The 20970-nt window shown below is 35.2% G+C and overlaps 1 protein-coding gene across 3 annotated transcripts in view; it reads left to right on the top strand.

The window, feature by feature from the left end:
• The window catches only part of SYT14 (synaptotagmin 14), a 148482-nt gene that overhangs the window by 64042 nt on the left and 63470 nt on the right, over window positions 1-20970 (top strand). For all 3 annotated transcript variants that reach the window (XM_059904392.1, XM_059904383.1, XM_059904375.1), the window contains exons 3-4: window positions 11421-11692; window positions 16224-16673. In XM_059904392.1, coding sequence (XP_059760375.1) covers window positions 11421-11692; window positions 16224-16673 — 722 coding nt within the window. The remainder of the gene's footprint in view (window positions 1-11420; window positions 11693-16223; window positions 16674-20970) is intronic.

The raw sequence follows: 20970 nt of genomic DNA, 5'->3' as shown, positions 1-20970 counted from the left end.
GAAAGTCAGTAGCTACATGCGAAGTATGGTTTGAATCAGGAATTATTTCAAGCTACCAGGGAAACAAAGTAAGAAAGATTAGGGTTTCAAGGCATGGTACAAAAATAACCTGAACTCTGTCTTCTAATAAAATGTGTTTGGAGGTACAAAAACATCATAATTAAAAAAATCGAAAGGCCTCCAATGCAATTCTACCATCAGAACTTCTCAATGATACTTTTAAGCATCATGACCTACTGCAGACATTTGAAGACCATTTGGTTTGCTGAGTCTTAAAGGTCACGTGTAGAGCTTACGCTACTGTACCTGGATCATCTGGAGAGACTTATCTTGCTCTGGGTGCTACTCAAAGCTAATAGCTTTTTATTTTACCTTATAAATGGATCAGAGCTATACACTCAATTATGGAATGTGCTGCTCTCAAAGTTTAAAGCGGCCAACCAAACCTTTTGTCTCCTTCTTAGTGGGAGGCAGACAAGGGGTAGCAAATTCTCTTTGACTTCGGGAGGAATATTCTAGCATACCCTGGATCCTCAAGAACTTTATTGAGGAGGCAAGCCCTGTGTTTTCTTAAGATTTAGTTCTCACTTCTGTCACACATGTATATTTACCAAGAAAATTCATCTGTCAACTCTTCTACTCTTACAAATCCTAATAGATTGCTGTCTTCTAGAGCAGGATCAAGGAGATGGAGCGTGGAATGTGGAGGCAGCCAAAGTCTCTGCAAAAGCAGATCACGGCATAGAGCAAGAATAGTTTATTATGTTTCCCTGAAGCAGGGCAATAGACATATCTGTCCTTACCACATGTAAATAACCTGTTGCTTTTGTTCTCTCTGGATTATTATGAAGGGAAAAGCATTTGCTAAATTAAAGGTACATATCAAATACCAAGGCTGTGTTAATTTGCTCAGTAAGGAGGCTCCATCTGGAGTGGCAGCTCCAGTTAAGTCATCTTCTAATTAACTTTATGATAATCTGCCATTATTTTTCAAGCCTATTAATTTTTGTAGAGGCCAAACTAGTGAAGGCAGTCACCAAACCTGCAGTTCTCAAGTCTCTGACTGAGACTAAGCTCTGCTTTTCCCTTGGGATGTCTTGTTGCTGGAGAAAGGAAACTGCAGTGTTTCCAATTGTCCCTTCCTGTAACATATAGGCACTGCTTGGAAGGCCAAAGTGTGGATTCTGCCAGTTGCTCAGAGTACACATTCTAATTGTAAACCCAAGAACTGGAAAAAGAGCAGCAAGGTCATTTCTGAAATTTACTCTTAGATATTTGATATTATCTGATGCTATTATATGTGGAATTGGTTTTAAATTTCACTTTCTAATTGTTCATTGTGTGTATGTAGAGATTCAGTTGATTTTTTAAATACTAATCTTGTATCCAGTGTCCTTACTAAATATGCTTACTAACTCTAATAGCTTATCTCTAAATTATTTTGAGATTTCTGTATCACAGTCATCATCTAAAGAGTAGTGACAGTTTTATTTCTTTCTTTCCAATCCCTTTACATCTTCTTTTTCTCACCATATTACACTGGCTAGGACCTCCAGTACATTGTTGAATAGAGGTGGTGATAAAAGGCATCCTTGTCTCATTCCTGATCTCAGAGGTAAAGTTTTCAACATTTCACCAGTAAATTTGTTGTTTGCTGTAGGACTTTCAAAGATACCCTTTATGAGTTCAAAGAAATTGCCTTCTATTCCTTGTTTGCACAGAGATTTTTTATCATGAATGAATAATTAATTTCATCAGGTACTTTTAAAAATCTTTACTTTAAAATAATCCAGAAAGGATGTGTGTGGAAAATGGAAGGTGTAAATGAAATACAGTGGTACAATTTTTAATAATTATTAAAGCTGGATAAGTAAAAAAAGCAAAATCTGTTACAATTATCACATTACTTTTAACCTTTATTCTTTAAATGCAGTGAATTTGATAGATTAATTTTCTAATGTTAAATCCATCTTGCATTTATAGAACAACTTTACAGTCCTTTTTACCACCTTGAGTCATTTGAGGGTAAATGGCTTGCTGAGCTGATGCTTCTTCATCCCCAAATACATTAGTGTATATTTTTTACAAGTAAGAATATTCTCTTACATAACCGTGATCCAACCATCAAAAGTAAGACATTAATACTGATATATTTTTAACATTTAATTCTCGGAACCCACTCAAGGTCAACAGTTGTACAAATAATGTGCATTATAAGAGGATCTAGTTCAAAATCATGCCTTTCATTTAGTTACCATGTCTTGTTAGTCTCCCTCGGTCTAGAACAGTTCTTCGGTAATTCCCTCTTGGAGATTACACTTGTTTTTTAGAATATCTGAGTTTGTCTGATATTCCTCACAATTAGATTCAGGTTATGCATCTCTAGCTGGAAGTGGTGCCATATTCCCCTCCTTGCGTCTTATCAGGTGATGCACAATTTTGATTTATCCCGTTACTCAGAATGTTCAGTTTGATCTCGTCATTAAGGAGGTGTGTACCAGGCTTCTCTACTAAGTTACTCTTGATAATTAAGTCCTTTGTCGGAATGTATTTCTAACTACGTAAATGACCTATTTCTCAAAATTCTTTCAGTTTATTCTTATATTTATTTATATCTAGATGGATTCATGGTTTCCTCTTTTTCTCAATGTCTTATAATCAGTTACTATAATTATTTATTTTGAAGCTCAAATTGTTAGTGGGATTTGGTCAGTGTGAACCCCTTCAAGCTGGTTTCTTTGTCATTTTGACACGACCCCATCATTCTTTGAGTGTGTCCTTAACTCTCAACACAAGAAGCTTGTCTAGGCTTGTCTTGTATTTTCCTTTTCTCAGCCCTGGAATTAGCCATTTCTTCATGGAGTCGTGGTTCCTTTTAGTGACGAACAGATTGAAAAGCCAAGATCTGGGCAATAGTTATGCTCATTGCTATCAAAGTGTTGTTCTTAAGCCCTCTCAGTGGATAGAGCTAGGATACTCAGGAATGTGTGTGTGTGTACACACATTATATGCATATTTACACTATAGTTCTACCTATTACTAACAAGCTGAGTCCACACTGATATCTTTTCATTCTAATCCAATACCACAGAGTTTATTCTAGTGTTTTCCCTTTCCATATTTGTAACTCCCTTTTCAAACACTGAAAGACCTGGCTCCCATTAACCATAATATATATGCTGTTTAATCACCACCACACCACTCCCCATCACTCTGCACACATCCCCCTTTCACCCCATTTAGGTTCCAGTATCACATACAACCTTTTCCACTTCTGGATGTCCCTGTGACCCTCAGAACATGGACTCTGACAGCCCAGGCCAGCTTGCCCCACACTGAATGTCCTCATCATCCTACCTAAGCTCTGACTTCCTGCTTGGGTTCTGACCCCATACTCCAGGACTTCCCCTGTTCCCCACACAGTTGCCTTCCTTTTCCCACTTGGACTCAGACAGCGCACTCTAGGCTATCCTCACACGTGGATACCCTCCCCATCCAGCTTAGGTTCTGGTTTGCCTGTGTCAGGCCACCTGTTAGTGTGGATGCCCTCCTCAGCCTTCCTGGGCTTGACAGCCCACACCAGTCCCCCCTCCGTGGCTCTGATCCTACCCAGGCTCTGGCGCCCCTTCCCTCAGTGTAGGCACACTCCTCACTCTGTTTGGGCTCTGTTGCCCCAGACTAGGCTTCCTGTCCAGGGGGAACCTTCTTACCCTGCTGAGGCTCTGGTTCCCTGTGCTGGGCCTTTTTCATCCAGATTGGGTTCCATCATGCTGCATGGTGCTGCCCCAGGTATGGATGCCCTCTTTGCCCTCCTTGAGCTCTGACACCTCACTTCTGGCCTCTCCCTGAATGAAGGCCCTCCTCACCCAACTTGTGCTCTGACATATGGCTCCGGGCCACTGTGGCTTCTTGTGCCACCACCTGGGCAGACCACTGCCTGCCTCTGTCCCACTGAAGAGCTTTAGGACTGATAAATTTCCAAAAAGGGAAGAACAAAGGGAAAGCTTGCTATCTTTTTAATGTCTGAAGGATTTGAAATGATGTCCTCCTTTTTACTCTTGATATTAATAATTTATGCCATCTCTCTTTTTTTCCTGACTAGTCTCTTCTAGCAGCTTATTAATTTTATCAGTGTTCTCAGTGAATTTTATTTTGGTTTGCTGAAGCTTTCTATTGTGTGCGTGTTTTCTCTTTTTGATTTCTGCTCCTTATTTCATTCCTCCTACTTTCTTTGAGTTTCACTTGTATGTTTTTTAAATTTTTAACGTCTTGAAATGGGTACTTAGATCATTGTTTTCAGCCTTCCTCTCTCCCCTGCCCTCCCTGGTATATGCACTTAGGCCTGTAAATATCCTTCTTAGCCACATTCCACAAGTATCTCTTTTTTTTTTTAGTTTCTGCTTTATAACAAAGTGAATCAGTTATACATATACATATATCCCCATATCTCTTCCCTCTTGCATTTCCCTCCCTCCCATCCTCCCTATCCCACCCTTCTAGCTGGTCACAAAGTACCGAGCTGATCTCCCTGTGCTACGCGACTACTTCCCACTAGCTATCTATTTTACATTTGGTAGTGTTTATATGTCCATGTATACACTACCGCTCTCTCACTTTTCCACAGGTATTTCTGTGGATTATTTTTAATATCACTATTTTCAATATGTTTTCTAATTTCTATTGCGATTTCTTTTTTAATCCATGGGCAATTTAGAAGTTCATCTTAATTTCTCGTTATTTTATCTAGATATCTATAGATTTTTTAGTTATATTTTTGATTGTGATTTCTAGTTTAATTCCACTGTGGTTAGATAACATCCTTTTTACACTTCCAGTTTTGAGAAGTGTGTTGAGCCTTAACTTATTGCCCAGTATATGATCAATTTTGGCAAGTTTCCCCAGGTATTTGAAAAGAAATGTGAATTCTACAGATGTTGAATATTCACCACTTTTTAGAGCTGCAGTTCCCAAACTCTGAAAACCACTGTCTTAAAACATAACGTTAAGAACTACAGGTCATATTCCTGATATGCATGCATCCTGTTTATTTCTAGAGTAGGAAGATACTTTGTTTTGTTTTGTAGGTACCGTGCAATATGCAAATGGAAAATTAAAATGCTTAAAATATATTCATGCATGAACCCTTTTATGGATATATCATTGCCATAAAATAGGGTATGAAATTTGGTTGTAAAATGAGGGATAAAGTAATAGTAGGGCATCATCATCATTTTGGTGTTTGATAGTCCCACAAAAAATTTCTTCCCAAGGCTGGATGTTTACAGTGTAATTTAACAACTCCGACATAACTTGTGTTATTTTATAAAAACAATTGTCTTGAAATGTTTGCAATAGCAATTCATTTTAAGCCAACTCTTAGTTATTACACTGTATAGACAATATAAAGCAGTTATCAACTAGAGAAAAAAGATATTATTGCAAAAGTTAAAAAAGGAGAAATCCTCGTAACTGTATCTTTTTTATGAAATTTAGATTCCAGATACATTTGGTGTTCTTCACTTTGAAAAGTAAAGTGCAAAAGTAAACTGAAAAGGAAAGAGAAAAGTGTGTTAATATTATTTTCAAAGCTTTGAGGATTTATACAATAATATATAATTATATAAACCTACATATATACAATTTATATATCCCAATGTTCATGTATATTATATATATCTCATTTATATGTTCCAAAATATTTTATATATTCCAATTCACAGCTTTAAAATTGTTTCTCTCAAATCCAGAAACAATATTGAAGTCTACCCATGGAACCTACTTAGCATCTTTAAATATCACTAAACTTCTTTGGGGTAACTTGTGCCTTGGTCTTTGGAGCACATTTACACTAAATCTAAATAAGAGCCAGATGACTGGAGCTCAGCTGTGTAAGTCCCATAGTTGGTGGCAACTAGGCAGGGACCTGATATATTAAAAGTAAGCCAAAGGAAGTAAGGTATAACATAATCACCAGACAGAAATTGTATCGTGCTGTCCACATAAAAAGGAAGTTCAGAGAAGGATTATTAAAGTGGAAAAAGAGCTACAGAAAGAGAAGATATTTTAATAAAAATGAAAACTGAAATCAACTGCCAGACTGATGTATAAGGAGGGCAAGGATCATTTATCTTCCTCCTTCCTGGAATCTTTAGACATCTACTTTTTTGTTTTGTTTTGTTTAATGTGTGTGTGTATTTTTATATTCCCAATAGTGTATTTTGGAAGGGAAATATTAAGTCATTTTTTACTTTTCCCAGTTTTATTGAGGTTTAATTGACATACAACTTTGTATTATTCCAAGCTGTACAACATAATGGTTTGATATATGTAAATATTGCAAAATGATTGTCACAGTAAGTTTAGTTAACATCAGTCACTTCACGTAGTTACAAATTTTTTCTTCTGATAAGAACTTTTATCTACTTTTATTCTACTCTCAGCAAATTTTAAATATACAATACAGTAGTAGTAACTGCAGTCCCTGTGCTATACATTACATCCCCAGGACTTATTTATCTTATAACTGGAAGTTTGTACCTTTTGACCACCTTCACCCTTTTCCCCCAACCCTCATCCCTGCCTTTTTTTGCCAACCACCACTGTTCTCCGTATCTATGAATTCAGTTTTTTTAGCTATAAGTGACATCATACAGTATTTATCTTTCTCTTTCTGACTTACTTCACTTAGCACAATGTCCTTAAGGTCCATCCCTGTTGTCACAAATGGTAGGATTTCCTTCATTTTTATGGCTGAATAATAGTCTGTTGTGTGTATATACCACATTATCTTTATCCATTCATTCATTGATGGACACTTAAGTTGTTTCCATGTCTTAGCTATTATAAATAATACTTCAGTGAATATGGGAGTGCGCATATCTTTTCAAGATAGTGATTTCATTTCCTTCTGATAAATACCCAGAAGTGGAAATGCTGGATCATATGGTAGTTCTATTTTTAATTTTTTTGAGGAATCTCCATATTGTTTTCCATAGTAGCTTCAACAGTTCACACTCCTACCAACAGTGCACAAGGATTCCCTTTTCTCCACATCCTAGCCAGCACTTGTTATCTCTTGTCTTTTTGATAATAACCATTCTGACAGGTGTGAGTTGATATCTCATTGTGGTTGATTTGCATTTCTCTGATGATTAGTGGTTTGAACACCTTTTCATGTACCTATTGGCCATTTGGATATCTTCTTTGGAAAAAGAAAGTTTTTGCCAAAGACATTTTTTAGTTTCTCAACCCATTTTTTAATCAGATTGTTTTTTCACTGAGTTGTGTGTGTTCTTTATGTATCTTGGATATTAACACCTTATCAGATATATGATTTGCAAATATTTTCCACCATTCTGTAGGTCGCCTTTTAATTTTGTTGATTGTTTGCAGTGCAGAAGCTGTTTAGTTTGACGTAATCCTACTTGTTTATTTTTGCTTTTGTTGCCTTTGCTTTTTGTGTCAGATCTAAAATATTGTTAAGAACAATGTCAAGGAGCTTACCCACTATGTTTTCTTCTAGGAGTTTTATGGTTTCAGGTCTTATGTTTTGAGTTGATTTGTGTACATGATGTCAGACAGTAGTTCAATTTCATTATTTTGCATGTGGCCGTTCAGTTTTCCCACCACCATATATTGAAGAGACTATCCTCTCCCCATTGTATATTCTTGGCTCCTCTGTCATAAATTAATTGACCATACATGTATGGGTTCATTTCTGGGCTCTCTATTCTGTTCTCTTGATCTATGTGTCTGCTCTTTTGCCAATACCATACTGTTTTGATTACTATAGCTTTGTAATACACTTTCAAATCAGGATGTGTGGTACCGCCAGCTTTCTTCTTCTTTTTCAAGATTGCTTTGGCTATTTGGAATCTTCTGTGTTTCCATACAAATTTTAGAATTTTTTTTTCTATTTCTATGGAAAAAAATGCCATTGGAATATTGATAGCGATTGCATTGAATCTGTAGATTGCTTTGGGTAGTATGAACATTTTAACAATATTCTTCCAATCCATGAGCACAGAATATCTTTCCATTTTTATTTGTGTCTTCAACTCCTTTCATCAGTGTCTTACGGTTTTTAGTGTACAGGTCTTTTCACCTCCTTGGTTAAATTTATTCCTTGGTATTTTATTCTTTTTAATGCAATTGTAAATGGGATTTTTTTCCCTTAATTTCTTTTTATGATAATTCATTGTTAGTTGATAAAAACACAACTGATTTTTTTATATTGATTTTGTATCCACCAACTTTACTGATTATGTTTATTAGCTCTAACAGTTTTTTGGTGGACTCCTGATGGTTTTCTATATATAATATTATGTCATCTGCAAATAGAGACAGTTTTACTTCTTCCTTTCCAATTTGGATGTCTTTTTTTTTTTCTTGCCTAGTTGCTCTAGCTAGGACTTCCAGGACCATGTTGAATAAAAACAGTGAGAGTCAGCATCCTTGTCTTGTTCCCAGTCTTAGAGGAAAAGCTTTCAGCTTTTCACTGTTGAGTATGATGTTAGCTGTGGACTTTTCATATATGGATTTTATTATGTTGATGTATGTTCCCTCTGTACCCAGTTTGTTGAGGGTTTTTATCATGAATGAATGTTGAATTTTGCCAAATGCTTTTTCTGTATCTATTGAAATGATCATATTATTTTCATATTTCATTTTGTTAATGTTTTGTATTACATTGATTGGTTTACATATGTTGAACCATCCCCTGGAATAACTCCTACTTGATTATGATGTATGATCCTCCTAATATATTCTTGAATTTAGTTTGTTAATATTTTGTTGAGCACTTTTTCGTCTGTGTTCATCAGGAATATTGGCCTGTAATTTTCTTTTTTTTGTAGTGTCCGTGTCTGGCTTTGGGTAATGCTGGCCTTGTAAAACAAGTTTGCCAGTGTTCCCTCCTTGCCTGTGTTTTATAAGAGTTTGAGAAGGACTGGTATTAATTCTTCTTTAAGTGTTTGATAGAATTCACCAGTGAAGCCATCTGATCCTGGACTTTTGTTTGTTGGGAAGTTGATTACTGATTCAATATCCTTACTAGTAATTGGTTTGTTCAGATTTTCTATTTCTTCATGATTCGGTCTTGGCTGATTGTATGTTTCTTGGAATTTATCCATTTCTTCCAGGTTGTCCAATTTGTTGGTATATAATTTTTCATACTGATCTCTTATGATCCTTTTTATATGTGGTATCAATTGTAATTTCTCTTCTTTCATTTCTAATTTGAGTCTTCTCTCTTTTTTTTTCTTGGTGAGTGGCATCTACTCTTTTCCGTATAGATATGAACAGTGAAATGGATTCCATCCCCAGCTTCAATTTGATGGCTTCTGATTAATCTAAACCATTTATGGTAATCACATTCCCCCTACCACAGATGGGTTTAGAAATAGACATGTGACCCAGTTCTGTCCAGTGAGATCTGTGGGGTAATATGCTGAGAGACTTCTTGGAAAGATCATCTCTCTTTTTGAAAAAATTAAGGTAAAGGAAAAGATGGCATGCTGATTCTTAGAACCACTACATTGGGAATTTTTTGATTGACTTCATGGTACAGTAAATATTTAGATATTACAATTTAACTTATAATTCAATGGCTGATTAAATATACATTTTAAAGGGAGAGAAGATGTCCTTTTACTGATTTAAAAACTATCAGTAGAGAATATATTTAGAAACAACAGAAAATTAAAATATCAGGTTTTGTTGTGTTTTTTGTTTTTTGGCTGTGCTGTGAGGCATGTGGGATCTTAGTTCCCGGACCAGGGATCGAATCCATGCCCCCTGCAGTGGAAGCGCAGAGTCTTAACCACTGGACTGCCAGGGAAGTCCCTGTTTTTGTTAACAAAGAGGGATTTATTTGTCTCAGGCATCAAGAAGTTTGGAGATAGCTACTTAGTGATTTTTCAGATGCTTCTTCATTATTCTTAGTTTTCATTCTCATGCTTGTTACTTCATGGTTACAAGATGAGTGCAGCACCTCCAAGCAGGAGGAGGGGAAAAGGCTAGTGGACAAAAGGGGCATGCCAGTTGAGTCTGCCTGCTTTTGTCAGGAAAACAAAAGTTTTCCTGGAAGCCCTGTTCTGAAATCTGGTTTGTTGTGTTTTATTAGCTACTATTTGCAATCCATCTATCTAATCTATCTTCTCAAATTTAGCTTCAACTATATTAAGTCATTAACTTTTCTACTTTGTGCTTATGTTTTCTAAAGTGGGTATGTTAGAGTCAGTAAGTGAGACATTTAATTTCTTTTTCCAAAATTAGGGCTTCTGAGCAAATATGTAAATCTGTGCTAAGTTCAATCTTTTTCATTTGAACCAGACATTGTGGTAATTTTTCAATGAGTTTTATAGTTCTTATGTAAAGTTTTTCTAAGGAAGAACAGAAGACCTATTGAACATTTGAACTGAACTCCATTATAAGAATTACAATGCAAACTACCTTTTTTCAGAGTCCCTTTTGAGAAAGGAGAGTGACAGTCCATTAAAGGAAAAAATGAGCAGTGTTTAAATTTAATATCTGTTATTGTGTCCAGGATTTATCTACACAGACTTAGCTATTCCTAAATTGTATACTGAACTCTATTTCCTTACATACCCTCCTGTCCCCACCTCTATCCTGTTCACAGACATGTTTATTCTCAGTTATTTAGATAAATCCTTAAGGTAAAAGTTAAAGGCATAATTTAAGAGAGAAAGAAAATGTAGTTTCAAATTAACTGCTGGAGGTGGAGATGCCTGCTGGGGACAAGTTGGAGCCATACTTTAGAAGGAATACAGATGCAGGGTGTGGTGGAGCAGGGCGTGGCCTCTTTATAATGGAGACGGGGTGGAATGCAGACTTCAGGCTTTGCCGGGGATGGGGGAATTAGGCCTCCATTCAGAGTGCACCCGTTCTAGGATTCTGGATCTAGGATAGATGTGGAAAAATAGTTTCCGACTCTGCTAAGGTGAATGCTAGTTTAAGTTCATCTCAGTAATTGAAGACAATAAATGAGGTTTATATTTGTTTTACCTACTATACTTTTACTATTGTGGCTAGAGAGGTCACAGATCATAAGGGAATAAATGAAGTTGGTATGCTCTAGGATTGTTTTGAAAGAAACCTAAATAAATCATCAATTTCACTAGTATTTATTGCTCTCCCATTTTTATAGTATAAAACAGGGTCTCTCTTGTTATATAACTTTTATTTTTCCTCATCTTATTATGCAGGAGGAGAGGAATGGGAAACCAGATTATTTGATTTCTGCATCTGAACTAGGGAAGAAGAAAACTCATTTAGTAAATCTAGTAGTTACTTTGCCACAAAATTTTAATCTAGTTTTTTAAAGTTATTACAATTATTGTGGACTGTACTGCATGTCGAGGCTAATTGGAAACAGTGACCAGATTCTTAATCATTATCAGGAAACTGCATTCAGAGAATGAGAAGAACACCCCCACTGGATGAATTGCAGCCACCACCATATCAGGATGACAGTGGTTCTCCCCATCTCTCATGTACACCCTCAGAAATTGGGGACAGTAAATGTGAATTTTCCCACTGCAGCAACAGTCCAAGATGCTCATATAACAAGTGTCCGAGTGAAGGAAGCACAGGTCATGAAATAGAAAGTTTTCATAATAAAGGATATGAAGAAGATGTTCCAAGTGACAGCACTGCAGTCCTGAGCCCTGAAGTAAGTAAAAGCACATAGAATTTTTTAAATGAATGTTATTTGGAAGATAATAATCCTGTGCTTATCCTCTTGGTCAGAAGGTTTTATCACTATCTTGTCCTTTATGGCTTATGGTACCAGTTTCTATTTTTATCCAGCAGATTTTTCAGGGCTGTCCCAACCATCCTTCAACTCCCTTTCAAAAGAGGACAGGTAGATAAAAATGAGAGCAATATGCAAGATATTGAAAAGTATCTTGCCTCAGGTTTCAACCTCAATAGGGGTTTAAAAAAATTTTTTTTTAACATTTTACATAAAACATTCTGGAATTACCCATTTCTTTTATCTTGAGGCTCCTATTTATGTTTGTGTTTATTTTTTAAATTATTTTATTTGGATATTTTTACTATTGGGAGGTGGCCCTTTAACGTTTTACAAGCCTTTCAGAATCATGTCTGCATTTCCATACCATGGAATATGGAAGGGATAAGTGATGCTCAGCTTTACTAATGAAATTTGAATTCATGGCATCATGCATGCAGAGTGGTTGGTTGGTTGTGTTTTAAGTTATTTCCTTTTTTTGGAGCAAAAAATGTGAAAACAACAACAAAAATAGGTGTGTTATACTTTTGAAGTCTTTCCGTGTTCTAAAAAGGATTTGTTTTAATCTTTCAATGATGATAAAAACTATAAAGGTAGTCTAGAGGTTTTCATTAGGCAGTATTTACTTTTAGGTTTCGTTTTTTTCTAGATGGCAAGTTTTTACAACTTTTGTCCCAGGCAACATTTCATGATACTGCAGTGTGTCAGTGTTCTTACTAGGTGAATTTTTATCTACTGCCAAAATTAAGTAATGAAAGTACAGCTCTGAATAGAATTTCCTCAAAGTTTTTCTTATATAATTTCTAGGAACACTTTTTATCTGTTACTACTCTTCTACTATTTCTAATATTATTATATAGTATCTAACTTAGAAGGAAATTCTGCATTGGTATTATAAATTTAACATAGCAGCATTTCATCATTTTCCACAAAGAATATTTCTCCATGTTTTGTACCTGAGCAAATTTGAGATAACTATTTTATAGATTTGCAAACTATATAGATAGCCAACACACAAGCAGTGAAACCTGGATTGTGTAACTGACAACAACAATAATAGCTATCACCAATTGTGCCAGGAATTTTTCTATAAGCTTTACATAGTCAGCTCATCTAACTCTTAACAACCTCATCTTCAGAAAGTTGTTATTTCCATTTTAGAAATGAAAGCATTAAGACTCAGAGAATTAAGCAAGTTGCCCAGGTATAAGCAGCTCTTAAACAGTAGAACTGTAATTCAAAGCCAGGTCTGCCTGACTGCAAAAACAGTGCTCTTAACAACTATGCTCTATTGCCCCTCTTGACCTGACTCATTGTGTGCGAAATTACTTTGAAGTATTGGTACCCTCCAAGTACACCACCTGGCAAGCTATCCCAGAGGACTCACAGACCAAGTTAAGATGCTCAGGTTACACTTGTGTGTGTGTGTGCATGCATGTGTGTATGTGTGTTTTAAGCTATTTCAAATATAAAGCAAGAAGTAAGAGGAGCAAGATAAGGTAGGAAAACACACTTAGGATAGGATGCCCTTAGGCAAGACAACAAACACCGTGTGAATCCTGGTTTATATAATGTCCTTATGTTCAGTCTTACTCTTTCTGCTCCATCAGCATTCCCTAATTACGGCACGGTAACAAGGACAAAAGTTGAGATTTAAACAAGGGTGCCAGTGGCCAAAAACACATACTTGTTTTATGGGAGAGATGCAGGGGCAAGTACTCCTGGCCACAAGTGAAACTTGCAGTTAGTCTACTAAATAGACATAGATTTTATCTGCATTTCTTAAATAGAACACGTGGGTGACAGAGCTGTCAGCCCAGAGGTGACATCATCATAGCTTGGCCTTTCCATCCCTTTCCATAGGTAATAGTCATTTGTTCTATCTTATTTTCTGTTTATTCTGTCTCTGACATATCTTACAAGTTATTAACTTAGTTATTATATATATATTTACCACATCTTCTGAATTCTGCCTGTGTCTCTCAAGTTACTTCCTTACTTATTATCTGTAGTTAACAGAACCTGTGAGTTTTGCCCATATTTCAGAAGCTTGCTGTGTTAACACTTCTTATTGAGTCTCCTCCATCCTGCTTGTTTTTCTGTCTTCTACAGCGAAACTGAATATGTTCAGACTACAGCAAATGCATGTCACATAAATATTTAGGTGCTGATAGCCTATGTTAGTGTAAAACTCATTCTTGTGTTTTTTCAAGTTTACTTTGCTTCCTACCATTCCTTTAATAGATATTATTTATCAAATAGAAAATTCTTACCTTCCTATTGGTTTAATCCAGGATCCAGCTATTTTAGAGCCTATCTTCCTACACAGTTGAACTGGGAGAGGAGTGAGGAGGGTTCAGAAGGATTCCCCAGCAAGGAGTTCATTAACTGTATTGATGACCTGTTGCTGGCTAAAGATTATTGAAAACTTTGACTCAGAACCTTGAAAAGAGGGATTATTTTCTAATTACCTGTTTGTAGAATGCAAATAGTAGCTTTTATCTGTAAAAGTCCCACCCTTTTAACCCTCAGTTTCACAAGGAATGCCCAGGAAAAAAAAAAAATAGGGAGGCACCAAGAGAAACAAAATTCAGAAATAGTTATCTGAGACCATATAAAAATCTTTATTGCCTTGAAAATCTTAGCTGTCATGACACTATTTTAGAAAATATTTAATTGAAAAATAAATTAATGTAATTAATCATTTAATTAGCAATTATGAAGTGGCATGCATTAAAATATTTTGTTCTAAACTGTCAATTTAACAGAGTAAGAATATTTTTACCCTGATCTAATCATATTGCATAAAAAACTGAATTATTCTATGAGAGTTTGTTCTTACTCCTAAAATATTCTTCTTCACTTGTCATCTTTTCTTCCATACACGATACAAAATTGAGTCATCGTAGGTAGACATGTAAGATCTACAAGGTCAAAGACTTGTGTCTTTTTGGTTCTCTGCTGCATCCCCCACCCAAAATATGTCCTGGCACATAGTAGGTGCAATAGTTAGGTACGTGTTAAGCTGCTATAACAAGGAGACAAGTACAATGGCAAATACAGATACAAAACCACAGAAGATTGTGTGTCTTTCATTTAACAGTACTCCTGGGTGAGTAGGTGACTTTGCTCTACAACATCATCCAGGGGCCCAGTTCCTGCTTTTTAGTCACTCTTCTGTCCCCTAGGGTGTTGTCCTAATCCACATGGTCCAAGCTGACCCACACATCCTATCTGTGTATCTGCTTGTGGGAGGAGTGAGAGATAGAGAGTGAAGAGCACGTAATTTTTTCTACAAACCTGATCTGGATGTTTCATACAGAACTCTGTTTCTCTCCCTTTGGCTAGAGCAGAGTTTCATGGCTATATCAGTTGTAAGGAAGACTTCAAAGTCAAGTCTCTTGCCAGACAATGTGTTTCTGGCTAAAACCCAGGTAGTTTTTTTGAGACATGCAAAAAGGGAAGACTAAGAGTCAGTAGTAGTGCCTACTACAGTACGCATTAAATAAAAGTTCAGAAAAATTCAGAAAATTATAAAATTGACCCACATTTTAAAATGAAAAACACTTAATATTTGTTAAAATATTTGAAGGGGTGAAGTGGTATAGCTGAAAAGTCAGAGACCTGAATTTGGCACTATTAGTCACTAGCTGAAACTCCTATTACATTCCGGATAGTTAGACTAGCAGGAACTTTAGACAATTCCAGGCAAAAGAGATACAGTTTCTTTTAATCTTACAATTAAAATATATAGTTTCATACTTTCTTGAACTTTTGGAATATGTATTCTGCCATTTTCAACAGTAATTAGTATTAGAAAATAATACATAGTTTTAAATTCTGGTTAAAAATTGAAGTAGTGTGTGTGTGTTATGGAAAATAAATATTTGGCTGCAAGTATTTTGAGGCCTTTGTATTTATACTTTCATATTTCACATTTCCATTGATTTTCAAGCCTAAATGTGTTAACATTCTATTACAGATGGGGGCATTTGAAACAAATCTGAAAATGGTACCAAATTTTTCAGTAGCATTATACTTTCATTTATGTTCTCTTTCTCTCCAGCCTAATATTGAGCTGTCAGTTTTGTTTATAATGTTAAAAATTTAGTAATTTTTTTTACAAAAGGAGCAGAAATACACATGGAAGTATATATTTTCGTTTCTCATGATAAAAACATATATCCAACTTTCTCAAAATTGTGATGGTGAATATTAAATTCTATGTCTTTATTATAATAAGTTTTTGAGTTTAACTTACCACTTACATTACTTTGTCCCCATAGAGTAGCTTTTGATTGTAGTTGGCTGTTAATTATTATTACTTTCTTTATGATAGCAAATAAAAAGTTTTCATATCATTCTTCTAAAGAAATATCAGGTACTTATTTACATGCTAGATTAAATAATAGAGTTAAAAATTGAAAACATTTAAATTTGCTTTTCTTAGGATATGTCAGCTCAAGGATCATCTTCACAGCTTCCTAAACCTTTTGATCCTGAGCCAGAAGCTAAATATGGCACACTGGATGTGACTTTTGACTATGACTCACAAGAACAGAAGCTTCTGGTAACAGTGACAGCTGTCACAGATATCCCAACATATAACAGGACAGGTGGCAACTCATGGCAAGTACACCTTGTTCTTCTACCTATAAAGAAACAGAGAGCAAAAACCAGCATCCAGAGAGGACCATGCCCTGTCTTCACAGAAACATTCAAATTTAATCATGTTGAATCTGAGATGATTGGAAATTATGCAGTTCGGTTTAGACTGTATGGTATACATCGCATGAAAAAAGAAAAGATTGTGGGGGAAAAGATTTTTTATTTAACAAAATTGAATCTTCAAGGGAAAATGTCATTACCTGTGATATTGGAACCTTCTTACAATCATTCTGTGAGTATCTGATCAAATAGCCCAAATACAGTTTATGTCATGGTATATAATATACACAACTTTTAAAATCTATGATCAACCCAACAACTTTCTCAGCCTATTTTTTGCATAGTAATCATACCTACAAAATTTCTAAGTCCTAAATAGGTACGTATAACTTTCTGTCATCTATAAAAGCTGCCCTTGAAGATTATGTATGATTTATTTTATGTATTTTATTTTATCTTCACAGAGTCTGGCCTGATGTCTTACATATTTATTCCTTTGTTAAACATTTATTACATGATTGCTTATGACATCATCTGAACTCCTTATAGAATTTATTGTTTTCTTTCCAGGTTAAAACTAGGTGATACTTTAACAGCTATCTAGCCCATATCTTATTTGATATACTGCAGAAATTATTTGCTTTTATAGAATTTGTGCTGCTGCCTAGGTCATAACTGATTATCCTTCCAGAACTGCTATGAAATTATTTTTAAAGGTTCAAAAAAAACTCTGCCCTTGTTATACTTTCCACTTCTTTTTTTTTTAACAAAGATTTTGCAGTGTTTCTGAGAGAATACTTCCGTTTAGTACTATGAGCTATTCTCCCTTTTCTCTTTTTTCCTCCAGGTTTTGATCACACACAAGTGTCTCCCCCTCACTGTCTGTCTGTCATCTCTCTCTCCATATTTTTAACTAAAGTCCTGCAAGACATTGCAAATCGCAGGAGAGTTGCACTGTTTATTTAAACCAGGGAGATACACTATGCCACATAGTTATTTAGATTATGAGAAAATCTGTGATATGCTGGAAATATAAATTTTGAATTATATTTATTCCTCTCATAATTGAATAAGAAGCATTTTTACACATAAATATACAGATTTGGAATAGACTTATATATTAAAATAAAGGTATAATATTTTAGAGTTGTTTTTAAGCCTTTAAATGTGTTAAGCATAAGTGCAAGGTTAGAGTCTCACTGAATTTATACCAGGCAGCATTTGATCTTATAGGACCTTCATTCCCAAAGAACCATACCATTTTAGCTAGATGATTTCAGCATCTTTAAAAACCAAAAGGTGATAATAAATATAGTATATCCCTATGGGTTTTTAATATAATAATTATCCTTTATTGGGTAAATTGATAACTTGTTTTAATTTTACATTTTAGAATTACTGTTTGGGGGAAATGTCTTTTTTAAATGATATCAGCAGTTTATCAGAGGAGAGGCAAAAATAGTGCAAGCACTATTTCAGAGGGAAGAAATAACTTTTAATAAAATTGAATATTCTATAATTCTTGCTATGATTTTTAAACTTTCTCATTACTTGGTTTGAGTGATCACTAGTTAATCTGTGGAAAATGCATCCTTGTATATAGAAATACCTGATTTATATTAGAAGAGAATGACTGTATCATCAAGAGGTATGTATTTTGTGTTTCTTTATTTGCTTTGAGATATCTCTTCCCAATTCTGTATTAATTATCTTCTTTTCACAAAGGAAATGAAGCCATACAAAATAATACGCTTTTTTCCTCTGGTCAAACTAAATGATTTCTATCCACACCTACATCACATGTGTTGGCTTATGGTGGGGTTTTTTTTCATTTTTTTTTTTAACATCTTTATTGGAGTATAATTGCTTTACAATGGTGTGTTAGTTTCTGCTTTATAACAAAGTGAATCAGCTATACATATACATACATATACCCCCTTATCCCCTCCCTCTTGCGTCTCCCTCCTGCCCTCCCTATCCCACCCCTCTAGGTGGTCACAAAGCACCGAGCTGATCTCCCTGTGCTATGCGGCTGCTTCCCACTAGCTATCTGTTTTATATTTGACAGTGTATATATGCCCATGCCACTCTCTCACTTCGTCCCAGCTTACCCTTCCCCCTCCCTGTGTCCTCAAGTCCATTTTCTGCCTCTGCGTCTTTATTCCTGTCCTGCCCCTAGATTCTTCAGAACCATTTTTTTTTTTTGATTCCATATATATGTGTTAGCATACAGTATTTGTTTTTCTCTTTCTGACTTACTTCACTCTGTATGACAGACTCTAGGTGCATCCACCTCACTACAAATAACTCAGTTTCGTTTCTTTTTATGGCTGAGTAATATTCCATTGTATATATGTGCCACATCTTCTTTATCCATTCATCTGTCGATGGACCATGTGTTGGCTTATGTTTGATTCTGTATTTCTATATGTCTGACAACCATTACAATAAATTTCTGTGGAGTGTTCAGAGAAAGAAAAAAGTGCTAAATAGATAGCTTCTAAGACATAACATTTAAATCTGAACAAAACTATTTATCTTCTGCGCTTAGAGAATTTTTTCTCTGCATTGCCATGCTTCTCAAAGTTAGTGCCTGTGTTGAATTGTTGCTCTGTCTTGGCCTTCTTTCTTTCTCCACCTGCTCAAAATCTCATTGCTTGTTTTTGGCTTCTGTGCCAAAAACAACTAGTGTATGACAGTTGTGAGGTTAAGACTCATAATTCTGTCTATCAGCTGTCTTGTCATAAAAATAGAATACTAAAAGAATGTATGTGTTCTGTCTGTGCTCTAGTGTTAATGTTCTCTTTGCTTAGGTGTTGATATTAACTGTATAGAGAAATCATGTGACTGTGGATTACTTAGGTGATTTTAGCTCTAATTTTGTAAGATGTAATAATATATGAGTGAGAGGTACTTTCATAATTAAACATTTATTCTTATAGCTCTTGAATAATTACTTCTTTTTCTTGCAAGAATATTAGCCTTTTGGCAAGGGAAAGTTTTAATCTAGTTAAAAAATTTACAGACTGTGGTTAAAACATATTCAAAGCTTAATTACAGTTCATTTTCATGAGTAATAATAGAAAATTAGAATTCTGCATATAGAATTTAGTTTTATAGCTAGTTTTTCAGAAACTGATTAAATCAATACATTGAGAGAAAAATGACCAGTATCACCAAACTGACTTTCTGAGAACTAAGCCCTGAGTTTCCTTGAGGGTAAAATTTAAGTTTAACATTAAGATAAGCATATAGTTTGATCAGTGAACAGTGGAAAATATATGAAGGGTTGAAAAGCATGAGTTCTTTCTACTAACTAGTTGTGTCAGTTTGGATAAATTATCTAATCATTTTGGGCATCAGGTTTCTTGTTTGTAAAATGAGAGCATTAAAACAAATGATCTCTAAGGTTCTACCCAGCGCTATATTCTCTGATTCTACTAATATATATTGGGAGAAAAGTTAATGGATTTTAGGTGAGTTTTGTATGCTTAGCATATGATATTTTGTTGTGGGCATTTATTATGTTTTCTCACTTCTTCATACTTTTTTCAGCAACCTTCTAATGTCTGGGGAAGTCCCAACTGAGTCCCACCCACCTCCCTAAGTTAAACTGTATAATTCACTTCCCTAGTTTCACTGGTAGCTAGGGCATGAGCCGTGTTACCTAGACACTCCACTCATATTCATCTCTAGGAAACCTCAGCACAGACTGAACAGAGAAGCAGATGCTGCACTCAAATTATGTTCTCATCAGGTTGAAGGAATCTGATATCGAGTCATTAGTAATTCTAAAATAGATTTGCTGGTACAGAAATTGTATTGGTGCTGAACAATAATAAATAATAATTACAGGAGAGAAAAGACCTTGGCATAGAAGTGTCCAGTAGGAGCAGTAGCAGATTTCCTCACAACGTCAGTTCTGCAGTATGGTTTTAGGTTTTTTTCTTGAGAAGCTTAGCCATAAACCTGGTTCTCTAGTCATACAAGTCCCTTTAATAAACTGCTGTTCCACTTAGACAGAGTTAGCTTCCAATGATTTCAAATAAGAACCCTGACTGGTAAATGTTGAAATAGCCACATGGTTTAGTATTTACTTGCTTTCGTCAGTTCTTAAGTTATACTCAATAGTTGGAATGTTGTCAGTTACCCTTCCTACCATGATATATCCCTCTCATAATTTGAACTTTTCTCATACACTCAACTTGTTCGTATGGCATTCTTTCCTAGTGTATAACCCCAATTACTTTCTTCACTTGTATTTTTGGTACCATATAGTAATCTCCCTATTACACTTATCTGGAATAGCCTCTCGCCTTTTCCTCCCTCAAGTTTTATTTCTTATTCAATTTATTAAATTTATTAATAATATTATATGTAGTCATTATGATTTATTAATAATGAAACTTTATTCTTTCTCTCATAAACATAGAACCCTTCCTGTACAGACAGTAGTTAATTAGCATAATCTATGCAAAGTAGTCTGTCTAGCTAGAAAATTGAGACTTCAGTCCTACAACTGCAAAGCA

This window comes from Balaenoptera ricei, chromosome 1, assembly GCF_028023285.1.
Source record: "Balaenoptera ricei isolate mBalRic1 chromosome 1, mBalRic1.hap2, whole genome shotgun sequence".
Taxonomy (NCBI): Eukaryota; Metazoa; Chordata; class Mammalia; order Artiodactyla; family Balaenopteridae; genus Balaenoptera; species Balaenoptera ricei.
The sequence above is the reverse complement of the archived record's forward strand: the minus strand, read 5'-3'. Positions and strand labels throughout refer to the sequence as shown.